The sequence below is a fragment of the Corvus hawaiiensis genome, chromosome 14 (assembly GCF_020740725.1).
Source record: "Corvus hawaiiensis isolate bCorHaw1 chromosome 14, bCorHaw1.pri.cur, whole genome shotgun sequence".
Taxonomy (NCBI): domain Eukaryota; kingdom Metazoa; phylum Chordata; class Aves; order Passeriformes; family Corvidae; genus Corvus; species Corvus hawaiiensis.
In genome coordinates, this window is record NC_063226.1 from 21581427 (window position 1) to 21606772 (window position 25346).

Genomic DNA, 25346 nt, shown 5'->3' on the forward strand with positions numbered 1-25346 from the left:
GGCCAGGGGCTCCACTACAAAAGGTTCTGCAGAAGCTGCAGTTGAGCACAAAGAGTGAGGCTGCTGAAATAACCAATCTGCCTTATAATAAACCATATATTCTATAAAATACAGAGCCCTGGAGGAGCTTTCAGATGTGATTAAAAGTCTCTCTTCTTCATGAGTCGCCTAGAGTAGAACCCATGAGCTTTTGCTTCATGGTTTTTAAAGACTGGCACCAGAAATACTTCACAAAAGATCCAAAAAGAGAAGAGAACCCCTCAGGCCACAGCTCTGGAAATTGTTATTTTTCTCTTCTTTCCTCGTCCTGGCGTTGCAGTTTGCTCTCTGCAGGGTGTTGTTAGGCTCAGTTGCTCTCTCTTGGTGCCAACTGTGTGCTCAGGCTGCCTTGTGTAACACATCCACTCCTCACTCCTCATGTCCTGTGCTTCCAACATGTCCAACTGCTGCTTGTCAACACAGGGGGAATGTCTGAGGCCACCAAAACCTCTCGAAACGGGAAAATGGAGAGCCAGGGAAAAAAAGGGGATGTGGCACGAGCAGCGTTTCAGCATCTCCTGAATCTCTCAAAACAGGGGACAAGTGCTGCATCCCTTGGCACAAGGTGCTACCTTGGGCATGGCACAGCTTGGGCTGGAGCATTTGGGTGCAAATTCCCAATGAATGGGATGTGTCCATTCCAAAGCCCTGAGTTGGGAAGGATGCTCCATAGTTTTGCTTTGCTGCTGGACTTGGAAGTTGCCAGGTTTTTTTTCTACCAACTTAACATTCTGGGAGCAGAGGCCTGGCTTGTTTTTCTTATCATTCCTTCTTCTGACATTTTTTATTTAGCATTTTGAATATTTTTTAGCCAGAACCTGTGCTATTCTCTCCCATCTTGTTTGCCTTTCAAGCAGCTCTTTCAGCTCCAATAGAATATTCATTGATTTTCATTGCAGTGGAAGGAAAAAGACAGGGGGGAAAAAAAAAGTTGCTCTCTTCTCTCTTTCCTTGCTCTTCTCTCTCTTTTCTCCTCCTACCTGGATTATCAGGGGAGTGAGTGCAGCTTGGAGAGCACATTATAAGTCAGTTCATCCCTCAGACAGCTTTGCTTACATAATCCTGAACCTGAGCAGTGATTAACTTCCTCCCTCTGAACAGATACCGTGTTTTAGAAGGCTCCTAATAAGTTGGCTAAAAGAATGCACCACGGGGGCCTTTTCCCTTTTATCAGCAGTCACCAAACATTTGTCTTTGGTTTTGTGTTACAGCATAGTAGCTGCGAATTTCCCTCTCCACCTTGCTGGATTCCAGGGCAAAAGAGGGAAAGAAGCCATCGGGGAGGGGGGGGAGGTAAAAAGGCAGCATAAATCAAAGGCAAGTCTGTCTCCATTTGTATTTAAAAGGAATTAATTGGTTTTAATTTCCTGTGCTTTGCACAATAATCTGTGTAATTCAAAACTTCTGCTCGTACCCAAATTCCAGCCCTGGGCCTGGCAGGGGGGGTGCCCTCAGGAGCAGGGATGTAGGGAAGGGTGAGCCCCACTATGTGGAACGGTGCTGCTTGTCAGCAATCCTGTCAACACGTCGGCAATGAGCAGTTTGGAGTGGCACAAACTCCTAGAACAGCCCAGCTCATCCATTGTTCTGCTATCTGAGAGCAGATTTTTATCTCCTGCTGGAAATGCAATATTTTCTTTCGGGTAGAAATCTTTAACTCCATTTTTCTCAGTTGTTTTGGCAATCAGATAAACCCTTGAAAAAAGGGCTTTGGTTATTATTTGTTGTTCTTATCATAATTCATTTATATTCCCAGAACAGTCAGAGTTTTCAGAGGGGTGGGATCCCACTTTGCTGAATGTAGTGCAGTCAGACAAAGGCTGGAATTTGATTTACTCTGGACCTGCAGCCCTATAGAGCTGCCCTCTCCAAGGTGCAGAGCAGAGATTAGAAGGGAAATTCCACTTGCTCATGGCAGAGAATCCCTGCAGGAGACACCAGGGCAGCTTTTCACTGCACTGGGGAGTTTGCAGCCTGCCTGGAATGTCCTTTGGAGCTGGAGGTGGACAATGACATTTCTGAGCATCTGCTGGCTCAGCCAGGGCTTAAACGGGAGCTCTGGAGTCAGAGCAGTGGTGGGAAAGGCAGGCAGGGTCAGATCTTGATTGGATTGAGACAAAACAAAAATCCTGGAACAAGAGTTAGGCCAGGGCACGATGGAGAACAAATCCCTTTAGGAGAGACTCCAGAGGGCTGCAGAGGGACAGTGACAGTCAGGACATCTGCAGGAGGGGCTGTCACTGCATGAGGAGATTTCTCATCACGCTGGACCCCTTATAAGGTTTGGATTCTGAGTGATCTCCAAACCCTGCCGACCCTTCATGAAATGAACTCTGCTGGCAGAGAAATTATTTAAAAATAGAGCCCAGTGCTATTTCTGGTGTCCGTGGGAGTTTTTGTGGGGGCTCTGCAGTGGAAGAACAAAATGGTTGCTGACAATTATTCCACAGGGATAAATTAATTTTTCTGAAATGAAGGTGGTGGTGGTGAAAACATCAGACTGAAGTGAGCACCATTCCCAGAGAGCAGCCTGGACAGCACCTGAGGAAGTATCCCTGGAACACTCTGCCATGGCCTGGGAAAACATCTCAACCCTGCCCCAGTGGAACAGGGATTTGAGGGAGTTGAGCCTCTGTATCACCTTCAGGTTTCTTACCAGGGAGAAGTGAGTTCAGCCCAGTTCAGCCAAAAGGTTTGACAGCAGCTCAGGGAGCCCCAGGTCATTGATTGGTAGGAGATAATGGGAGAGAAGCTCTTTAAAATCAACAAATTGCTGAATTCATTGTGGGGTGCCACAACTTGCAGCTGCTTTGCAGAGAGCTGTGAAATGCTACAGACATTTCCCAGATGTCCCAAAGTCCCACGTGTTGCTCGTGTGCTCTCAGGCTCTACCGCAGCCTTCAGCTCAGCCTTCAGGCTCAACCTGCCCAGAATGAGCCCCCTCACATTCAGAAAGTGACCAAGTTAGAGCCTTGTGCTGTTGGTCTTCCTCTGTCTGGAACCTCACATGTCCCTCAACATTGAGACAGGAGAAAACTCCTGGGGGGAGTAACCTGGAGCCTGCTCCAGCTGTTCCAGCTGTGAGGACAACCTGCAGAACTGTCCCCACAGCCTGGCCCTGCTGGAGCAACACCCAGAGAGGACTCTCCTGTGGAGGAATCCAGCCTCAGGTCACTGCTGCTGTTTTACTGCTGCAGCATGACCCACTTTAGCACCAGGATGGCCACATTTAGAAAGTTTTCATTCCTTTCTAATCCAGAAACACTATTTTTAAATACAGCCCTTCCAAAAGCCAGTCATGCTCGGTCAGCATCTGCCTCTTCCCCGGAACAGCACAGACTCCCAGTTTCCCCTTCACAGGCTGGAATAAGCCTGTCTTGCCAAGCCCTGTGCACCTCCTGGTCTGCTTTGGTGGAAACATTCCCACCAGAACCATTTCAGTAATTTCACCCAGTGATTCATTTCCTTCATAATTAAAACTGCATGATTAAAACACTTGTGTCTCAAAGCATTGCTAGATGGATGTTAAAAAAAAAAAAAAATTGGAATATTAGCTCACTGTGGGTGGAAAAAACCCCTACATATCTTTATTCCTAAAATAAACCAGAGTTGTGCAAGGTGCATGGGATGATCCAACCCTTTGGATCTGACCTTATCCTTGTGGCTTATTGAGTTGCTGCAGCTTTGGGTTTAGTCACCAAATGTGGGAGTTCTGTGAAGAGCTTGGGTAACCCACCCAGACATAACAGCTGGAAGAATTCCCAGCAGGACACTCAACACTTGGAAGTGGTGAGGTGTAAAATTAATAGCTGGTCTTCAGCCTGCCTTGGACATGTTGGGAACCTCTGATATCTAAGCTGTATCTCCCCAAAGTGCACCTTGAAGGGCATTTTCCTAAGTAAATAAGAGTTAGAGCTTTGGGAAATATCTTTTGGAGGCTGAAAGCCTCTCCTGCCCCCATTGGGGCAGCACAGGAGCTCTAATGGAGGTGAAACCTTTCCCTGCATAGCACCAGCTTCGTTATTGTTGGATGGCATTTCTCCTCCTGGCACTTGTGTGTAACACCAATGGGAACAGTGTTTGGTGAGCCCTTTTTGGACAGCAGGGTTTGAAAGGTGCTGGATTCCTTTGGAGCAATGGAGTCAAACAATCCAGGAGGGAAGAGAGATCCCTGCCACAAGCGAGCTCTGCCCTCCCAACTTTCTCCACGGACAAGGAACCAAGCAGTGAGAATCAGACATTTACTTTCTGCACTCTTTGTCCTAAAAATCGATATTTTGATGCAAATCCTGCCAGCCAACATCCACTCATGCAGAAAGTGAGTGCAGAAATGTTTCAGTTTTGTTCTGGGTGAGCACTTGAACAAGGCTGCCCCTGGACTCTCCTCTCTTTTTGAGCTGCCATCTCTGCTGAAAGAGTTATGTAGATCTTGATCTCACTCCTAAAGAATTCCTGTGTTGAAAGGTTAAGCAGATATTTGTTTGGATTTGTGTTCTTTGGAGAACCTCCTCCCTGCAAAAGGGCACTGCGAAGGCCAATGGCCCAGGCAGGGCTCCAGTGTCACTGTGCAATCAGCCCAGGACGGGGCTGGATCCTGGCCTTGCTCACCTTTGCTGTGGCTGCTGATTTCCTTGGAGACCAACCTTTCCCCTGGCTCAGGGAGAGGCTCCAGCCCTCTGGAAGACCACAAAGGCCTCAGCTTTGCCAGAGGTTTCCCAAGGACAGCACTCAAATGTCACCAGTGTTGCTTTAAGACACAGAGAGAGGGACTTGGGGCTGCAGCTGCATCTGGAAAGGGCAAAGGGACATCGGGTCTGATGCTGGACATGTGCAACTGAGCTGGATCCTGCCTTGTGTGGGGTGAGGAGCCTGGGATTGCTGGATTGGGAGTGCTCCAAAACACAACACACAGAGATGGCCAGGAGTCTGAACCAGTGCTCACCAGCCCCGTCAGACTTCCAGGGAAATCAGAGCAGCAGCCTCTGCCTTGGTGTGGTGTTTCTGTTGTTTACCTGACACGTAGAACTCGATGCTCCTCTCCTCCTCGCCCACCTTGTTGGAAGCCACGCAGTAATAGAGCCCCGAGGCGCTGCTGTTCTCCGTGGTGAGGGTGCTCACGATCTGCCAGGAAACAGAGAACAAGGACTGGCTCTGAGGGTGGGGCAGCCCTGGCAGAGTGTGTGGGAGGGTAGAAAAACTGTTAAGAAAGCTGTTTCTATTTAATAACAGGTGAAGGTCCCAGACAAGTGCTCCTACTTGGTTTTTGTCTCACATCATCTCGACCCAGCTGATTCTCTTCCCTCCTCAATCCTAAACCTTCCCCTTCCTTTTTTCCCCGTCTCACCCATGAAAAGCAAAGTCCTCCTTCAAGACACTGCCAAGGTCTTTGTGTGACAACATCAGCAAGAAGCTGAACTGAGGAGCTTGGAGGATCCAGCCAAACACAGTCCCACATCCATCTATTCTCTTTCCTGCCTTTCAGCTCTGGGGTATGTGGGGAATATCCACGTTTGCATGGGAAGCAGGTGATTCCTATGGATGTGGTACAAAGAGTATTGCAGGATTTTGCTTTTCCCCTCGGAGAAGGGAGGGAAGAGCATGGCCTGGGAGTCCCTTGATTCCAAGACTGCTCCTTGGAGCCACACAGGACTCATTCAGCAAGGCAGGAAGCTCTGGAGAAGCTGCCAGTGCTGCAACACTTGGCAAATGCAGAAAGGGAGGATCAGGGAGAAGGAAGGAGCACTTGTCCTGAGCTTCACCCCATGGGAAAAGGAGGTGGTTCTGTTACTGCTGGGGCTGAACTCAAACATGTCCTCAAGAACTTGTGTTCCTTAAACCTCCCAAGGCTCTCGCTGGTGAGGCCCAGCCATGTAGCACTGCCCTGTCCCTCTCAGGCTCACACAGGAATATCCACAGGCTGTGGCTTTAATTATTCCTTGTATTCCTTTGGACTTAGCAGGAAAACTGGGCCTGACCCACCAAGACAGAGATGTTCTTGCAGGATTGCTCTGCTTCCCCTGCAGCCATTCACCTGAGGAGCTCTGAGCCCTCACATTTGGAACAAATATGACTTTCTCTGCCATCCTCTCTAAGGCCTTTGAGAATCAAAACTTATAATACCCTCTGGCCCTTTGTCCTTATCTCCAGAGAGCTCTTTGAAGTGCACAGAAGCATCTCTGGACTTTCTTTTTAATATCCTAAACTAAATTCGCACAAGACATTCCTTTGCCCTGCCTAAAGCTGCCCCATGAGTGTGTCTATAGCTGTGTGGGATGTATTTTCTGAGTTATTTAAGATTTGCTGAGATCTGGCACTTTAAATCCCGCAGGGAAATGAGTTCCAAAGGTTTTGATCCCATGTGCATTTGACATTCTAATGGTGAGCATTTTCAGCAGAGTAAGGGGTGAGTGGAAAAGGCTTTACTTTTCATGGGCACCAAACACAAGAACAGGGAACCCCCAAATTTAGGGGTGAAAAAGGAGAGCAGCAAACCCAGCTCCCTCTGGTGTCTACCACAGAAAGAGCTGTGCACTCCTGAGCGATTTATGATGTGAAAACAGCTCTGCCTTGGCTATAAAAGCAGCCTGGCCATAAAAGCAGCCTGCTCCTCCTCCTGGTGCTGTCCTGGAGCAGTGGCCCGATGCCACAGGCTGTGAACGAGCACATGTTCAGAGCCCTGAGCAGCAGCCACTGCCTTTGGAATTCCTGCTGAATCAGGACCAACATCTTTGTTCTCATGGATCTGAGGATTTCATGTTTGGGAAAAGCCAATGTAAATGTCCATGCTGAGGACAGGAGGGGATACATTTGGACAGCTTTTTAACAGCAGTTAGTCTTCCTAAGTGACAGCTCTAGCTGGGAAGTGGAGGATAACGCTGTAGAGCCAGTCAGAATCATAAAATATCCATTTTGGGACATGTCCAAAATGTTCGGGGTGACACTGGGGCTCTTCTAAACACTGATGCAATGCCTCAAGCTGCTTGGTGGCCCAGAGGTAAACGCTCATGAGCACACACACACACAGATGCTGACATCTCCAGCTCCATAACTCAGGAAAGGTCTGGTGGGGCAGTGGGAAAACCAAAAAAAAAGAGCAAATAGCTATCCTGAGACCTCACTGGGGCTAATCTCAGTCTTGTCTAGATATGAAGGTGAAAAAGATGGTAAATGACAGTGGGAAACAATCTGGGGACAAATTCTTGGGGAAAAAAAACTACTGAGGGATAGAGAGAAAGTAATTTTCTTGTTTGGATGCTCCAGTTGTTGTCGTGCACTTGGATACCAGCTCGTTACACACCTGAGCACCACAGACAAGGCACTTTCCTGACTTGGCCCTGAACTGGCACCTCCCAGAGCCCTCCAGATTGTGACTTTTAAACCAGCAGCATCCAGCAGAGATCTTCATGTGATCCCAGAGCTGGCAATTCAGGATTTTGAGTGATTATCTTGTAAGATGAATCCCTTGGAAAGATTGTGAATCATTATTTCACTCCAGCTGTGTGCTCCTGGGTAAATCCCTGAGCCTGACAGCCCAGTTATCTTTCCAACATCTGAAATAAAGTTCTCAGTGGTCAAATTAACCTAATCCTGATAGGTTTGGTAGTTGAAATTTGAAATTTGTGAGTATTTGGTCACAGTGGCAGTTCGGGATAGGGATTTTGTTCTTCTAAATGCCATCCCTAATGAAAAACTGGTTTGAACTTGAGCACCCAAACTCAGGGATCTTCTCCCATTGTTAACAGTGCAAACTGTTGCTCTCTGCAGGGGCACAATCCCAGAATCTGAGGACCTTTAGTAGACAGTGGAAAAATTCTGAGGGAATATTCCTGTGTGTGCTTAGTCCATGCACCTGGAGAAGCATTTTCCACTCCTGGAATCAGAGCCAGGGTAGAAAAGCTTGAGACATGTTGGAATGAGTCCAGAGGGGCCACAGAGCTGCTCCCAGGGCTGGAGCCCCTCTGCTGTTGAGCCAGGCTGAGAGAGCTGGGAATGTTCACCTGGAGAAGGGAAGGCTCCAGGAGAGCTGGAGAGGGACTGGGGACAAGGCATGGAGGGACAGGACACAGGGAATGGCTTCCCAGTGCCAGAGGGCAGGGCTGGATGGGAGATTGGGCAGGAATTGTTCCCTGGGAGGGTGGGCAGGCCCTGGCACAGGGTGCCCAGAGCAGCTGGGGCTGCCCCTGGATCCCTGGCAGTGCCCAAGGTCAGGCTGGACATTGGGGCTGGGAGCAGCCTGGGACAGTGTAAGGCGTCCCTGCCCAGGGCAGGGGTGGCACTGGATGGTCTCTAAGTCCCTCACACCCCAAACCCTCTGGGATTGCACAATCAAGGCAGGGCTCACCCCACAGCTGCTTCTCTTGCCTTCTACCCAGAAAACCCAGAGCTCAGCACTCTCTGCTAAGCTGAATAATGATGCTGTAATTGCCCTAAAACTTTGTGTCTCTGCACTGAAAATGCCATTAATGAACTATTTACAGCCTGGAAATGTGCAGTTTCCAGTTCCCCTGCCATGTCCCCAGCTGCCAACATGCTGCAGCCACAGGTGGCTGTCCCAGCCTCAGCTTCTGTGCAGGCAGCACTGGGACCAGGCTAATTAATAACAAATTATTGGCATGTAGTGTCTAGACATCTTCCTAGTGGGAGCTGGATGGGATCCTGGCAGCTCACTGCACACCAAACACCACACATCCCAGTCTGGACTGCCTGGGTTGGATTTGGAATTAAGGGCTCCATTTCCTATTTCTTAACCCAAAGGCCACCCAATACTGTGAGCCCGAGGAAGGGATTATTAGCTAATAAATAATTACTAGGAAAGAATAAACTAAGTTTAAAACTCAATAAGCAAAGGAATAAAATGACTGATCTCTGAAGAACAGCTCTGACAAGTAAATAGAGCTTGCTGCTGGGAAAACTCCTAATGGGAGAGTTCAATAAAGTCCATATGCAATGTTCCTGAACTGATAAAAATAACTTATTTTAGAAGCAGCCAAATAACATTCCCCAGCCGTGCACCATGAGTGTTTTAAGACATCTTGTAGTAAGGACAGAGCAACGAGACCTTTTTTAAGCTGGAGCCAGCATGAATTAATATCTCTTGTTATTCCTTGCTTTCTCTTTGCTTTGTCTAATCCCTCCCTCTGAGAGCTTTAATTACCAATTCTTCCTCTTTCACTTCGTTAGCTGCCCGTGGGCGAGGATGAGGAGGGGAAAACATCAGTGGAAAACTTCTCAGCTGTCTGACTCTGGCAGAGCTGGGCTGGAGGTGGCTACAGGGAGATGGAATTATAGGAACTTCACCAGGGACCCTGCACAGAAAACATTCAACTCGCTCCTAATCCATCCACTTGAGTGGCACACAATAACACTTGTTTGCAGAGCCTGACAATCCTGATCCAGGATCCGAGTTCATTCACTCAAAACACGCTAAAGGATGGACTGAGGACGAGTGATAAGAGAAGTCTGGGAGCTGGCTGAGGACTTGCAGCTTTGCTCCCACCTCTGGCAGGGGGTGTTTCTCTCCCTGGGAAAGGGGAGCAGCCAGTGCCTTCCTCAGGGTGAGCAGAGCTGTGCAGTCAGGAAAGGTGCTGGACTGGGCTGGGAACTGGGCAGACTGGAGGTTTGAGGTGCCTCTGGAGGAATTGTGGCATGCAGGGACTGCTCACCTGGAGCAGGTGGGTAAATCCTGGCTAGTCCTGAGCAATTACCACCCCCTACTCCTTCCTCCAGTGATGGCAGCTCTGGAATTCAGGAGCCAGGGAAGACAAAGAGCCAGTTCTGACGTCCCTGCTGCTGGCCAGGCTCTCACCAGACCCACCAAGGACAGTGCCATGTGCTCCTGTGCCTGGGCAGTGCCTGAAACACCCGGGCTGCTCTCCCAGGGGGTGCTGCTGTGTCCCAACCCCGTCCCTGTGGCTGTGCCCCGTCCCTGGCACAGCCTGGCATGACAGGGCTGGAGGAGCTTCCTGAAGTGGCAGATTTGAACAGCCTGGCTGAGCTGCTCACACACTTTTCACCACACACATCCCACTGCTCTAATGTAGTCTTTTTGTTCCTTCAGGAGGGCTAAACTTGGCATTTTTGGGTCAGTTTTCTTGAGTGGTTGTGAATTTCACCAGCAGAAATGTCCACGTGGCCCGGCCACTCTCATATAGACATGAAAGGGAGAAAAGAGATGAAAAGAACCCCCCAGTGGGACTGAATTATGCATGAGCCTTGCTCTTCTCCTCTGCTGGTCTCAAGCTCAGGCCAGTTTGTTATTTTGCTAACAGGAAAGAAAATAAAATAGCAACCTAGCTCCTTGTGACTTGAAAAGCCAGGCAATTCCTGCAGTCACGGGTGTTACACCTGGTGTGAAAAAGGAGATTCAGAGGAGCCACGCAGTGCTTTAAATCCCAAAGTGAGTTCAGCATGGGCTCAAAACCCCAGGGAGAATGAACCTATCACAGTGCAACTGCCTCGACCCCTGTCGGACCAAAACTTCACTGAAACCCATCATTACCTCAACCATAACCACACACTTTTCCTTAGGAATGAGACTCAGGCTTAGGAAGGCAGGAGGAGGTGAAATTCACTTCTCTGTCTGTGGAATACTCATGGAATAATCATTGTGAGGATGATGACAAGAGAGCTCGATTTTACATGGCACTTCTGTCAGGAGATGTCTGAAGAGCTTCATGTGATCAAAGAGCACCAGTGGTTTGCTGGAAAAACCCATGCTTGCTGCCTTGCTTTGGGCAACTTTCTGCATCTGGTGATTCCAGGGGAGTTATTCCCATGTTTTTAGCAGCTCTAAACAATTAATGCAAGTTTTCATATGTCACTGGACCAGCTTTTATTGCTGCAGCTCCCAATGGTGAACTCTTGGTGCTGACAAATCCTAGAGCCCAGGTGAATTCCACCTTCTGCCCAAGACTCCAGTGCTCATGGGACTGGCTCAAATCCCACAGGAAAATCCCAAACCTCAGCTAATCCCAGGTTCCTAACACAGCTCCTGAAAGCTCAGATTCCAACATCTTTATTATTTCATCTGCTTGGTCAGTGCAGATGAGTTATTTGCTGGGATATGGTGGGAATGGATTGGGCTGTTTCCTGTCTGTTCCATTCCTGGTGGGAATAACGACTGATAAAAACTCAAGGAAAAGTCTGAAGACTTTTTCCTCAGTGTCTTTTTTTAAAATGATATTTTTTATTATAAAGATTCCAATTAACACAGAACCTTGGACTTCAGAAAGGGGGAAGGACAGGAATTGTCTGCAATGTAAGCAGGAAGACCAAGTGCTGAATGCTGAGATTCCTATAATTTAGTTATATTCATTTGAATAACTCTTAATCAGGACATAAAAATTAATAGAAAATGCCTCAGACTGCGTTTTCAGCCAGGGAGAAAAATAATGAATATCCCATAAATTGTACAATTATGCAGCTGGTAACTTTAATCATGAAATATGTAAAAGCTGAAGTTAAAGGGTTTTTAAAGGCTGAGCTGCAACCCTTTAGAACACATCTAAAAATGAACTCTTGGGGATGCCAGGGGAGTGCAGAAGGAGCAGAGGTGGCTGTGCAGGGCAGAGAGAGGAGCAGTTGGGGAACAAGGAGATCTTTGAGGACTCCACGGGGTCCTGGTGTGGAGGTTCCCTCGTGGTCCTCACTTCCACGATTCAGCAACCAACAAGTATTTTTTGAGCCACAGCAATTGTGAAACCCTTCACTTTTATATGGGGACTGAAAGAACTTGAAGAGTGATCATAAGACACAGACCAAGCTCTGGGACACCAGATCATGTATTTAGACAGACTGTATATCTATATCTATATCTATATCTATATCTATATCTATATATCTGTGGAGACAAACAGTAGCCCTGAGAGTCTCAAAGCTCTTGTCAGCCCATGAAGCAACAAGAAAGTCTTAGAAAAAGAAGAAGCTTTGAAGGTAAATGTCACCAAACGCCATTTTTAGAAATAATTAGCACTTTTTAGAGAGCTGCTTTTACCTAAGATCTAAAATTCTTAAAGAATACACTAAAGCCAGATCTTAAGGGGCACTATGCCATCTAAATAAATTCAATTTATAAATATCTCCCAGCAATGGAAAAACTCAGGAATGAGAGGCGAACACTGATTTTCTCCTTCCCAGCCCAAGCTCCATGTTTTCAGAGCTCTGGTTTGGATTATGTTTAGAACTGGAAAGTCTCCCTGAGAAAGAGCAGATGGCTGAGGCACTGATCCTGACAGATGCTGATTTAGTCTGGATCAAATCCAGAAGAGCACTTTAGCTTTGTGCTTAACTTTAAGCACAGGAGTAACTCCAGAATTATCCCATGCTCAAAGGTGAACCAGGATTTGAACAGCAGCGTCCAGCACCTTGCAGGATCAGACACTGAACCATCTGGACCATCCACCTCCAAAGCTGCAGCTGCAAACCCACTCCTGGAGCCAGCAACCCCTGCAAGTCCAACAGGTAATCCCAGCCAGAGCCCAGCAGAGCCAGGAGGCCCTGAATCCACAGCAGATTCCCAGCATGGACATGTGGATATCAGCCAGTAGCACCTGGGGGACACTGAGCAGGTAATTCCTGGTGGGATCTCTCAGTTCACACAGGCAGGGTGATCCCAGGGCTGTTGGACAGGGAAGCAGGCAGGGAAGTGTAGGAGGAAGGTTTTCCCTCCTTCATTGTCCCAGTGAAGTGGTCTCAGCCCAGGACCTGCACACTCTGGAAATCAGAGCAGGTACCTGTGGCCCTGCAGGGCTGCACAACACACACTTGGTCAGCTCCTGCTGCTGGGAGTAGGGAAAACAGCGCAGGACAACGGGGGCAGGACAAAGGGGGACAGGAAAAAGGGGGGCAGGACAAAGAGCTCTCCAAGTGTTTAATGAACTCAGAGTCCTTATCAGTGCTCATGACAGCACCCCTCGCACTGAACCACTCTCACACTTTCTCAAGACTGAGGGAGACACGGAGGGTTTTGACCCCAAAGTCTTGGGAGAGTTTTAAACAGGGCGTGTGACATCATTCCCAAAGCCCAGCACTTGTAAACAGCAGAGATCTGAGATGATCCCAGCGCTGGGGAATTCCAAGCATGCAAAGAACCCTCAGCAGCTTGGGAACCAGGAGCTGGGGGTGAGCATTCCCTGACATCATCCCCATCGTCCCACACATACCTTTGGTTTATCCCCCTGCCTCATGGGGGTGTTCTCAATGCTCCTGATCTTGTTTCCTACGACCGTGTTCTCCCGAACCGTAACTTTTGGCCCCTCAGGATTGCACCTGGAGGTAGAAAAGCAGAGATGGTGTTCAAGGTAAGCAGGGAGGTGTGTTGGAGCGAGACAATGTCAGTCTTAAATTATAGTCATAGGTCTGAAAAACTCCCCAAAGCTGTTGCTGCTGGAATCTGTTACTTCTTTGTGAAATTCCTCCATTCCTTCTTTGCAACACTTCAAAATTATTTACAAAGCACCTTGACAGAGGCAAACAAAATCAGTTCATGACCAGCAATGGACCCCCCCCAAAACTTTCCAAAGATTGAAAATGGAAAATACTGGACAGCTAATTCAATCATGTCAGTTTAATCTGGCTATTATAAGTTATCTTTCCAAATTCTTAATGCCCGTCACTCCAAAGTGCAGGGAGGTGGATGTCGCTGAGTGTCTGTCTGTGCTCAGCTTCCAACAGGAAGTGTGGGCTGAGGGAGCAGGAATGGATAAATTCTGGGATAGTGACAGCAGAAGGCTCCTTTAATGCTGCACATTCCACAGGTATCAATCTTCATTTTGGAATATGGGCAAGGAGCAGAGTGTGAAAGATGTCATGTGGGAAGGTCCAACTGCACCATCCAGGGCAAGAAGCTTTCCTGTCTTTCTGAACTTGGAAAAACTAAGCAGAGACACAGCTCTTCTCACTCCTAGAAAAGCAAAGGCTCTGAGCCCACCACGGGGTTTCAGGAGGTGAAATGAATATGGACTTTTATAGGTGCTGACCAAGGGCTGATGCTGCAGAAAATTCATCCATAAATCAGCCAAAGGCACACAAAGCACAGGGGCAACACCCTGGGTCAGGGGAGGGTTTACAGCTCTCAGAGGGGCCTAATTAGAAGATGTCTTGAAGGACTTCCTGCAAGGCACAATCCTGTCCCTAGGATGAAGGGGAAAAGCTCAGAGGAAGTAAATCACATCCCAGCTCTAAGGGACAATGCTGGTGCTCAGGGATTCAAAGGGCACTGCTGAGGCAGAGTGGGGGGAGAGAAAGAGAGAGAGAGGAAGTCAGACAACAGAAGGAAATGGGGGCTGTGTCATTTCCCACAGGAATCCTCCTCCAGCTTCTGCTGCAGAAAGATAAGGCTGCCCCTGGGGCCAGCAGAGGTAGAGCCACTCTGCAATTGTATTTAAATTGATAAGATCAGAGAGCCAGAGAGCTGCAACAAGGGTTATGTGAGGTCCTCTGCCACCAGGTCGCTGGTTTGGATCTGGTTTAATTCGGCACTCATGGCCAATTCTCTCCCCCTAGACACAAAGGTCTGGAAAAGATTTTGGGTCATCTCTGTGGCTTTCCTAGAGGATGCAGAACCTGTTTCCACGTGGTGTTTCCACCCTGCTCTTGTTAAGCCCCTCCCAAGCAGAGCCCCTGTGCCTCCTGCTGCCCTGCACCTCCAACAACGCCAACAAATCCCCGGGTTTATTCCCACAGGAGCAGAGTAACTGCGGGATACCTCCCTGGGCAGGCACACAAGGTCCCTCCCAAGCTGAGACTGGATCTCCCAACATCTCCGTGCTGCACCAGAGAACCTGGGAAAGGACTCCTCCACGTTTTTCCCCTGTCTCACAGTTTGCCATTCACAGCAATAAATGAGTGAGAAAACAAGGCACCATCCAGCAATTTTCCCTCTCACTTTCTAGACTTGTCTTCATTTCTTTTACGGATGGAAAACCTGATTTCATCCCTCTCACTGCAGGGAGGAGCTGAAGTGGTCAGAACTGTGCAGGACCTGGCTCCTGCATGTGCCCAGGAGCTACCAGGGAAGCGACTGGGCATCAGCCAAGGCCTCTCTCTGCAGACCCCTCTGCTCAGGGAACTGCAGGAGCAGAGGGAATGTCTCCTTTAGGCAAAGCTCCAAAGCCATCCCGCCTGTTCCCTGGCCTCCTTCCTCTGGCAGCTCTGACCCAGTGACTTTGCTGTGTGTTCACACCTCAGCCTCCAGCACAGAAGGGTCCCCAGTAAGACACAGTTCCCTCTTCCAGTTTCTGGGACACAGAGGCTGCCACAGGAGCCTGAGCTCAGCGTGCACGAGTGAAGACAGCCCTTGGGAAGTGCCATGAATCCCACATGGATTTAAGGAAGCCAAGCCTTCAGCAGGTTTGTCTGGCAGAGCTTGCAGGGCAAAAGGTTTGTTAGCTCTGCCCACAAATCCTGCTGGTTTTCCTTTGTCAGAGCATTCACGGCATTCAGCAGCACTAAGGAAAGGTCTGGGAAAGTCACAGGGGCATTGCTGGGCAAGGTAAAGAAAATTCAGTGATCTTTAGTCACTTTAAACTTATTTAACACAGTTCAGGTAATACACAAGGCGCACGAACAGAGACACCAGCTGGGCTCAGAACCCTGGAGATCTTCACTCTGCTCGTGGTTTCAGCTCAGATGAGTTAGGATGGAGGGGAAAGAAAACCTGACTGGAAACGACCCAACAATTCAGGACCATGTTCACCCGTAGGGATGGCACTTACAGGGTGTCTGTGAGGTTGCAGGGCTGCCACTTCCACTCGATCCTCGGCTCGGGATTCCCGCTTGCTGTGCACTGGATTTTGTGTTTGCTTCTCAATTCCACCCGCACAATCTTATCAAAATCTGTTTCCTTTTCATAGATCTTGGGTCTCTCTAAAGGAAAAAAAAAAAACCCCACAAAAATGCAAATGAGCAAATTTACATCCATGGTCATGTTTCTATAAAAGGTTTTGAAACATTTTGCTGGGAGAAGTGATGATCCAGTGAGGCTGCTGGTGTTGTGGGGAAATTCCCAGCAGTTCTGAAAATACTCCTCCACAGAAACAAGGGTGTTGGTTGTGGCATTTCACAGAATACACTGCAATGCTACCACATTCATCCTAATCCCTTCCAAGTGTTGGTGTGGACCTGCCAGACTTCTGGAAAATTCATGCCATGGAACACTCTTGGGCAGGGACTGCAGGATTGGGATCAGTCCATGGACTGTGGGCAAAAGGGGATTGGAGTGCTGATGTCAGCTCCTGAGAGGAACCTTATCAGGCAGCTGCTGCTCTGCAGGGCAGCCACCAGGTCCTCAGGGCTTTGGGACAAAACACCTTTTTCATCTGAAATCTTTCCTTTTCTGTGTGTGTGTAACGTGCACTGGATGGAGGGGACAGGAAAGCGAGGAAGGAGTGGTGTGGGGAAACACTTGGAGAGAAATGCCAAGAAATTCTCACCAACCACACACCCATTAAAAATGTCACGGCATTACTCACATCTGGAGGGGCTGCAAGATCACACCCTCGCACTGGAAATCTCTCAAGAGCAAACTTTTTGTCACACTTTCAGGGCTGCTCGTTGCCAGCAGGAAAGAAACGCTTTGTCCTGTCTCCTTCCAGCTCCCACGGGAAGGCACGGAAAGGAGAAATAACGGGAAAAAAGCCCCAAAGTGAAGTGAACTTTTCCTAACCTCGGACAGGGTGGGTTTGGGTTTGGGGTGAAAGCACAGGCTCTTCCCTTGTGCAGACAGCTCTGCCCATCCCTGGCCCTATCTCTTTGTCTGCTTCTCATAACAGGAAATCAAACAGATTTATTGGTGGGGTCCCTCCATGGGACACCCCTGTGCTGCCAAGAGAGGCTGCTCTGCACCGAGGCCTTCTGACAAGCTGGGAAGTGAATGTAGATTAGATTTCTATTTTTTGGGTTAACTTATTTTTTCTGCTGTCAGGGAGGCCCCAGATATGTAAATATGAGCTATTGCCCACCTCATCAATCTTGAGCCCTTTCCCTCTTTTTTTTTAAATAATCTTTTTTTGCCTTCCAGCCCCCTTAAGAGAGGACTGACCAGGCTGCTCCCGGGTCTTGGTGGGACTCTCACTTGGCATTTCTCATGGTCAGACTCTGAAAGATCTTCTGACCTCACCAGTGCCTGAAAACACATCAGTATTTCCTTCTCCACCCCATGGAAGCATTGACTGGAGCAGGTTCAGCCATATTCCATCCTGTCATAAAACACTGGCTGTTTGAAGGAGCTTCAGTAGGTCCTGATTAACATTTCCCCTAAGGAACCCAAACGCTGGCCCCTGTTTGGTGTGGCTCTCGCTGAGCTGAGCTGTAGGATTCCAAGTGCTTGGAGATTCCTGAGCAATTCACAGGACAAACTATTGGGACTAACAGTGAATTTCCTCAGCTGGCCTCTCATTTCCCACTAATAAATTATTTCTGATCATAAAAATAATTCTGTAAATTCTCCCCAGAGGGAGAAGCACATTTTTTATTATCTCGGACGCTTTTCAGTCTCAAATCCTGTGTTTGACATGCCTGGACTGACCTCAAAAGTGTGATTTTCACTTGGAGAAAGACTCGAAGTTCAGTGTGAAAGGTTACACAAATGTTGTGTGAAAGGTTACACGAGTGTTATGTGAAAGGTTACTCAAGTGTTGTGTTTTGGGCTGTAAAAACAAAACTTTACACACTTGGGCAGGGGCACTGGTGTTTGTGTATGTGAAGGAGCATGGGGACACAAGGGTTGATCACAATCTTTTAATATCAGGACATTTTTCTATATTCTTGGTTGACTGTCATTTAAATTTTCCTCCTAAAAAAGAAATATTAATTTAACTTGATCCAATTCTAACAAGAATATGCACGACTGGGGAGTGAATTCTTCATGCCAAAATTATGGCACATTAAATATGACTCGAGACCTAAAATGAGTCAAAATGATTCATCAATTGAAATAATCATTATTTATGATCGAGCAATTATTTTTTTAAGTGTGAGGGGTTGGCTAGAAATGCCTTCCCCTGTGTTCTTTCACAATACACAGAGCGAGGTGGTGGCTGATTGTGGGCACGAGTTCAGAGACTGAAGCAGCTTTTCCAAGAGTCTCTGCCTTTCCCCTGCAGAGGTGGTGACGGAGGTGGTGTCACCCTGCAGGTGACCCTGCTCAGCTGTCCACGATGGGGACAGAGCCCTCCCACACCGCACTGTGCTCCCCTGTCCCTGCAAGGTGCTGGCCCTGGAGCACTGCGGGTTTGTGGGGGGAAAGTGGGGTCCTCCTATGGGGGACATTTCTGGGGGTGAAACCTTTCCAACCCTCTGCCCCCTGCCACGGCCATTTCACCCCTGAAGGCTTTGCCCTTCCCCTTGCTGGGCCAAACCCTATTTACAGCACTTCCACAGGTGATGGAAAGCCAAGAACTGGTTTCTGTGGTGGGCCTGGCCCTTTGGATTGGCTCAGACCAGTTTCTCAGGGCTGGCACCTGCACAGTATCCCCAGCTCTCACATCAGCCTGTGGAGGGCTTTTGAGCCCAGAGCCTGGCGTTACTGAGGGTTTTGCCTAGATTCTTGGACTTGTTTGTCAAGCTGAGAGACTAAACATTTCAGAAGCTTCGTAGCCGGGGATCAGTGTGGCCCAGAGCCCAAGGTCCTCTCCAGAACACACACTGTAAACCAAGATAGAACCATCCAGGGGAAGGTTCCTTGGGGAGGGGGGCTCACTTGAGCCTCTCATTGGGGAATCTTTGATAGATCTGCTAATTAGTAACCCCTATAAGGTTATACCCGATCTTTGGGGGCAGACTTGGTGGGGTGCATCTCGATGCATGACCTGAACGTGTATATAATAATAATAATAATAATAAAAATAAATACCGAGGTAAAATCCCTTTTCCCCTTCTAACCATGTACGACTCTTGATTTTACGACCAGGAAAAGGCATCAAGGGGGCACCAAGCAGAGTTTCAGGTAACTCTCTCCATCCCCCTCCGGACAGAGCTTTGCTCTCCCTTTCATGTTTGCTCGCTGAGCAGCACAGGGGTTATGCACAAACCCCTATCCCTGCTCATGTCCAGCGTGGGGCAGGCTGTGGGTACAAACCCCTCTGCAAGCACTGCCAGAGCACTTCCTTCCACACCCTTCCTTCCCTCCTTCCCTATCCCACTTCTCCTCCCCGGGAGCTGCCTGCTCCCCCCAGCCTCTGCTCCCAGCCCTTGGCCACGGCCCTCGCCAGGCTGAGCTTTCTCGAGCAGAAGCCAAACAAACCTTAAAAGCTTTCTGGTCCCTGGCTGTGTGGGGAAGGCGGGCTGTGCAGATGGCTTTAAATGTATCCAAATAAATGGCTTTTCATCCTCTCTGGCTGGAAAAGTGTGATCGTATCCCCAGCTCGCCTTGCAGGGGTGCAACTGCTGCTGTGAGAGCTGACCTGAATAACTAAAGACTTGGCTGCTTCTGCACTGGGATATGCAATCAAAAAGCACTTCTGCTTACTGTGGGTTTCAAATTGATCAGCATTATGCAAATCTCACCTTCCTCGCTGCTGTTATCTCCAGTTTGTGGCATTAGGAGCAGATAATCTGTACAAGGATTAGGACATGAACCCCTCTGCAGGACCCTTCTTTCCCTGAATTGCTTGCAGGTGCCATGAGGGGTTGTACACCTGTCACCCAAAGGAGCATCCAAATATAGAGGACAGCACAGAGAAAGTTTCTCTGCCTTTTTTAGAGAAACTTTGCTTTCCTTTCAGTGACCTCTGACTGAACTGCTGTTTATGCACCTTCTCCACTACCATTCAAACTGGCTTCAGAAAATCTTTTCACATTAAGCACATCATTAAAACAACATACAGAGGCCAGTGAAGCATTAGTCTCAATTTTATATACTTTGCTGGACATGGGGCTTCATTAAAACCCTTGATGGAGTTGCAACTTATTTTCTATTTATCTTTTCTGCTTCCCTAAACCCAAAAAATATTTGCACTTGGGAGCCTTCCATCTGATGTTTGTACAGTACTTAATGGAATACAAGTGAGTATTCTGCAAGGTAGAGAGGGAACTTCCTAGTGCAGGCTTGGACTGGGAAAGGGTGAAATTTCCCTCCGAGTAAAACCCAAAAATGACAAAGTTGTCTGGGTTCACTTCACATTTCATTTCTTTCCATTCCATTAAAAGGAAAAAAAAAAAGAAAAAACTGAGTGAAATTACCTGAAAACACATGTTTTGTCTCAGACTGACCACTGCCTTGTGTGATTTTGACTGGGAGCTATTCTAGGGCTGGTTGTAGCTGGTTTGCTGTTTTTTCCCATACCCTGCACCCACAGCTGCTCTCAGGTTGGTGCACGGCCCTGTCCCCACGGTACCTGTGAGGAAACAGCTGAAAGGAGTGGCCAAAACCTCTCTGGGAGTCAATACCACGGCCAGGAATGGGATTAGGGTCAGGGTTATGCCCCTGCCTAATCTCCAGCTGCTCCACTGTGACCCTCTGGAATGGGCTGGGAATGCCAGGGCTGGGAGAGAAGCAGGCACTTGGATCCTGGACGAGCAGGTATTAGGAGAAATCACAGAGAACTTGACCTGCCCCACAGGGAATTTTGGTGTTGAAATGATGGTGCAGCTTGGTTTGGGTTTTTCTGACCTGTGTCACTTTTGGATGCCTCTCTCTTCCCAGAGCAGGAAGAAATCTCTTTTCCAGTGCTCTCCCAGAGCTGTCATTCACCCCCAATGCAGCTTTGGGGCAAAAAAGGGGTTTCTCTCATCTGTTTCTCCCCGTCTTATTTTTTTACAGAGTTCAGAAGCAAATAGGTGATGATGAACGGCTCATTTTAAGCAGAGCAAGCAATTTTCGGGGATTTTTCTCTCTGTCCCCTTTGCCTGCTTTCCCAAACTCAGTTAATGTACCTGCAGGTTGGCTGAGGGACAGTGTGGGAAGCAAGTGCTGCCTCTTCCTCCCTCACTCTGGGTTTTGGGGACTGTCAGACAGATTGCTGCTGCAAAGATGTGAGCTGAATGCTTCGGATCTTTCTGGCAAACTCCAGCAGGGCCCCACCTTCCCCTTCCTAAAATTGCTTTGGCTACTTCCAGAGAAATGAAAATAGCTCATCTGACTTTTTCATCAAGGGCTCTCCTGGGAGCTGCAAGTGTGCAGGGCTTGGATGATGTCAGGGAGAAAACTCTTCAGGATTTGTTCATGATTAGTGTACGTGAGAGGGCCGCTGCAGCCTCCTTGTGCTGCTGCATTCTTCTTTTCCTTCATCAATCCCCCAGAAAAAGTTGTTTCTCTCCTGCCTGTGCCTGATAACCGAGGCTGGAAGTGTGGATTGGAGCTCTGCATCCTGCATCCATGGGCTACAGACATTGCTCCCAGAACCCAGGAGGAAAGCAAAGCCGTGGATTTGGGGAGGAACACATTGAAAGAGGCTGGATGGGTTTTATTTTGGGATTTCTAGTTTGCTCGGCTGGCCCAGGAGGTGGAAAATTCGATTTTCTGCTTTGACTTTTCCTGAGTGGCTCATCCTCCAAGGAGCTGGGCAGGAGCTGGATGTGGTCCACAAAGGAAAGCCCTGGCAGGACCCTGGGCCATGCAGGCGGGGGAAGGGACAGCATTTGTGTGGCTCAGTCCTCCAGCCTGAACATCAGCCGGGTTTCACCAAGAATCCAAAGAAGTTCTTCTTTCTCACAGTGTTCAGCTCAGGGATTTCAGTGACCCTTCCACACACAAGGGACTGTGGGATGTCCCCTCTGTCCTGCACTGGCTGGAGCTGAGATCCCCCACCCTCAGAGCTCTTTTCCTCGGCCCTGGCAGCGCCCAGCTGCATTAACCTCATCCTCAAGGCTCCTTCCCCTCTCCCTGCTCAGGCTCTGGGGAGGTGATGGGGTTTTGTTCTCATGGATCACCACATACTTCTTGGCTTTTGTGGAGATCACTGGGGACTCCTTTGATGTCCACTCATCCCTTGCAATCCAAGGAAGGTCAGGCACAGAATTGCCTTTGATTTTTAAACCAGAATATGAAGAGCTGGCCTGACTACAGAGTAGGGCAATGTGCATCGTTCAGTGCTGTGGAGCTGCTTCTGCCTGGGAACAGATTGAGGTGTAACCAGTACCATGCTCCACTCTCATTCCAGTCCTTCCCAGGACAGGGGGAATTCACAGGAGCCCGAGTTTCTGCTGCCCACGGTGGAGGTTATTTCCACCACTTAATCCTGCTTTTCCTACAGATACAGCACAAGCCTGGGGAATCAAGGACTCTAGGAGGGAATGTAACTCCAGTTGGCTGGAGCAGCTGGAGCCCAAAGCAATATTTGCTGGAAGAGCCTGGAGGGAGCACAGGAGAGAAACTTTGGGACAAACAAGAAAGGCAAAGTGGTGAAGGAGGTTATTCATCCCACTTCTGAATGAAGTCGTGCTTCAGTACACTCCTCGCTCCCTAGGTGGTGGCCAGAGCACGCTGGCTGCTCCGAAAGGGCTCAGCAGGAACCCTGATGGACGCAGATGACTTGGACAAGGGTGAGGATGAAACACAGTCTGCTTGCCCAGAAATAGATTTGAGGGGGTAGTTTATGTTTTGTTCTGAAACCGCTTTGCACTCCAGCCCGGAATAACTCTTTTCTCCCGCATTTCTCCTGCTTGGCTGGCTCAGATTTTCAGCCACCAGCTGTTTGCTAAGCTGTTTGCTAGGATTGTTCCTTCTCCTTGCTCCCTCCCTTCCAAATTCTTCAGAACATTATTTTCTTGAAGCTTTTCTCAGTAAGAATTTAATCAAACAAAACAAAACCACAGCAACCCGCCACTTCTTGGACAGTGTTTGATGTGTAAATATGTAAAGAAGGAGTGTTTTGAAAATGCAATCAGCTACCTCCTGGGGACTTGAGTCCTACAATGAGCCAAGGTGACTCCATGCGGAGATATGTGCTCCTGCAGGATTAAATTCCAGCTGCAGTGGGAGCAGGGGTGACCAGAGGCACAGCTAAGCCACTTCTTACAGAGGCATTTTTGGAATAGCAGCACGATTCTCCTCCAGGCCAGGCAGCTCCTTGCTGGACCTTGTTCTCCCAGTTCCCACCCTGCAGCTCTGGAGTTATTTGCCCATCTTGCTCCCTCTCCACTTGATCCCTCTGCAGGTACTCCTCAGTTTTGTGGCCAAATCAAACTTTGGGGGAAATAGCTCCTAATGTTTTACTCCTTCTCATGGGGTGGCACACCCTGTGCATGCAGTGGGGCAGAACTCTGGGATCGCTCCCAGTTAAACACCCAGGAGATGAGTCCAAGGAAACCTGGAGCAGTGCAGCTCAGGAGAGACACTGCCCACAGGGCTCAGGCAGGGGAGTTCTGGTCTTGTTCTCATCCTGCTTAAAGGGTTCTCCTCTGCCACCATTATTAGTGAGTGAAACACTGCCAAAATTAGCACAGTGAAATTTGAGGGTCGAGCCCTGCTGCTGTTTATACTTTGTTTGTGAAAAACAACTCACAACAATATTAACTTCAAACTTCCTCTCCACCCAGCCCAAATATGCAGCTGATGGCTCCGTCACAGCACGCTGAGTGCCAGCTGAGTACCTGTGGCACATTAATGATGGATTGTTGTGAAGAGACTCTCAGAAGAGGGGGCTGTGTGATTACTGATCATTTCTGCACTGCAGTGTCCCCTTGCAGCAACAGAAAACATTCAAATGACATTTATCTCCTCACGCCAAAGGCTGCTTATGTAATTTCCCCTCTTCTCTTTAGCACTGTGGATCAGAACTCACTCCCTTCCGCAGATGCACCTCTGAAATAAAAGGCTGGCCCTGGATTTGGGGAGCAGTGCTGTTATTCACACAGAAATTGCTCCTCACTCTGAGGTACGTGGTTATTACTCAGCAGGAGGTTTATCAGGTGCTGAACTGCTGCAGGCTCCACCTTTTAGCCACTACACAAAACTGATACTCCAACCACTGTGTCCACTGGAAGCCCAAGAGGATTTTTCCATCAACTCCACTAATACCCTGCGTACAAATCCCAGCTTCAGTAATTGCAGGCTGCCTATGGTTCTGAGCAGAGGCATTAATCACACCTCCAGCTCAGAGGTGGGTTCTTTCAGGTAATCCCTGCAGAAAGGGGCTACAAAGTGTGTTTTGGTCTCCTTCTCTTGTCTCAGAGTCTGCTGAAACTCCAAGCAATTGAAGCTATTCAGGTGTGATACCCAGATATCAGTCATGATGGCTGCAGATAAGTGCCAGGTTATTTGTGGAGGGTTAAGGGCAAAATTCCAATGTGCTTTCAGTTTGGAGCTCCAGAGTGCACTTGAAATGAAAGCAAAGGATGCCCAGGTCTGAAAAAGCAGCTCCTGAAAAAGCTGTCCCTGCCCTGTGATGGGAAGCACAAGAGAAAGGGCAGTTTGGAGAAGCTTCAAGAGCCCAATTTGTCCTTTTTGGGCTCTACCCACATGAATCTCAGTGAAACGAGTCTCTCCTGGGCTGAGTGCTTGGCACAGAGCTCATTGGGGTGGTGCTGCAGGGAAGAGCCTGGCAGGGGTGGCAGAATTCCCCGGGTGCTGTGTGCCAGTCCTGCTGCAGCCCAGCAAACCCTCACTGCCTGCAGCCTCCAGCTTCCCCCCATGGCACCCTGGGCAGGGGTTTCCCTGGCCTGCACTCATTCCCTGACTTGCTGTCACCAGAACAGGGGCACTTGCTGCGTGCTTTTCCTGTGCTTCACCACAGGACAGTTGGGAACACTCCTGCAGCTGCTGGACTTTGAGAAATGGGGGGGGTTTGCAATTAAATAGTTAATAATTGCTGATGAAGCCTTTGCTGGGCTGACCCCTGGAAAGGCTGAGGGTGAGCAGCACCGTGTGAGAGATGGGATGCCCCAAGCTTGGACGCACCATGGACATGAAAAGCTTGTGCTGGGCTGGTTTAGTCCTGAAATAGCATTTTGCTGATAGAAAAAGGCTCTGTTTGTTTTCGATTGCCTATTTGGGGAACGGCAGCTCCTCAAGGAAACGCTCCCTTGTGCACGCAAACACCAATATTTACCTTGACAAGATAGTTTATTATCATTCTTAATTCTCTCTTCCTTTCAACGTTTCCGTTCTCTGAAGAGGCAAAACCATTGTGTGGAAAAACAATCTCAAGTGGACAAATTATGCAGCTTAACACGTTCCTTCTGCTCAGCTGAGCTGCAGGACCTGACCATGAGCATGTTCTTGGCTCCCTCCTCTCCTAAATCACACATTAGTTTATGTCCTATTTCAGGTTTTTTAAGCTACCGTGTCTTATTTACCATTTTTGATAGGCCACCTATGCCTAAGTGACGAGTTCTCCATTTTTTAGGCATTATTCCTTTCTGAAGGGTGA

At 48.6% G+C, this 25346-nt stretch overlaps 1 protein-coding gene across 2 annotated transcripts in view; it reads right to left on the reverse strand.

The window, feature by feature from the left end:
* LOC125333020 (vascular endothelial growth factor receptor kdr-like) overlaps positions 1–25346 on the reverse strand; it is a 120780-nt gene that overhangs the window by 39010 nt on the left and 56424 nt on the right. For both annotated transcript variants that reach the window (XM_048318486.1, XM_048318485.1), the window contains exons 10-12: positions 15753–15903; positions 13200–13305; positions 5052–5160 (exon numbers count right to left, since the gene is read on the reverse strand). In XM_048318486.1, coding sequence (XP_048174443.1) covers positions 5052–5160; positions 13200–13305; positions 15753–15903 — 366 coding nt within the window. The remainder of the gene's footprint in view (positions 1–5051; positions 5161–13199; positions 13306–15752; positions 15904–25346) is intronic.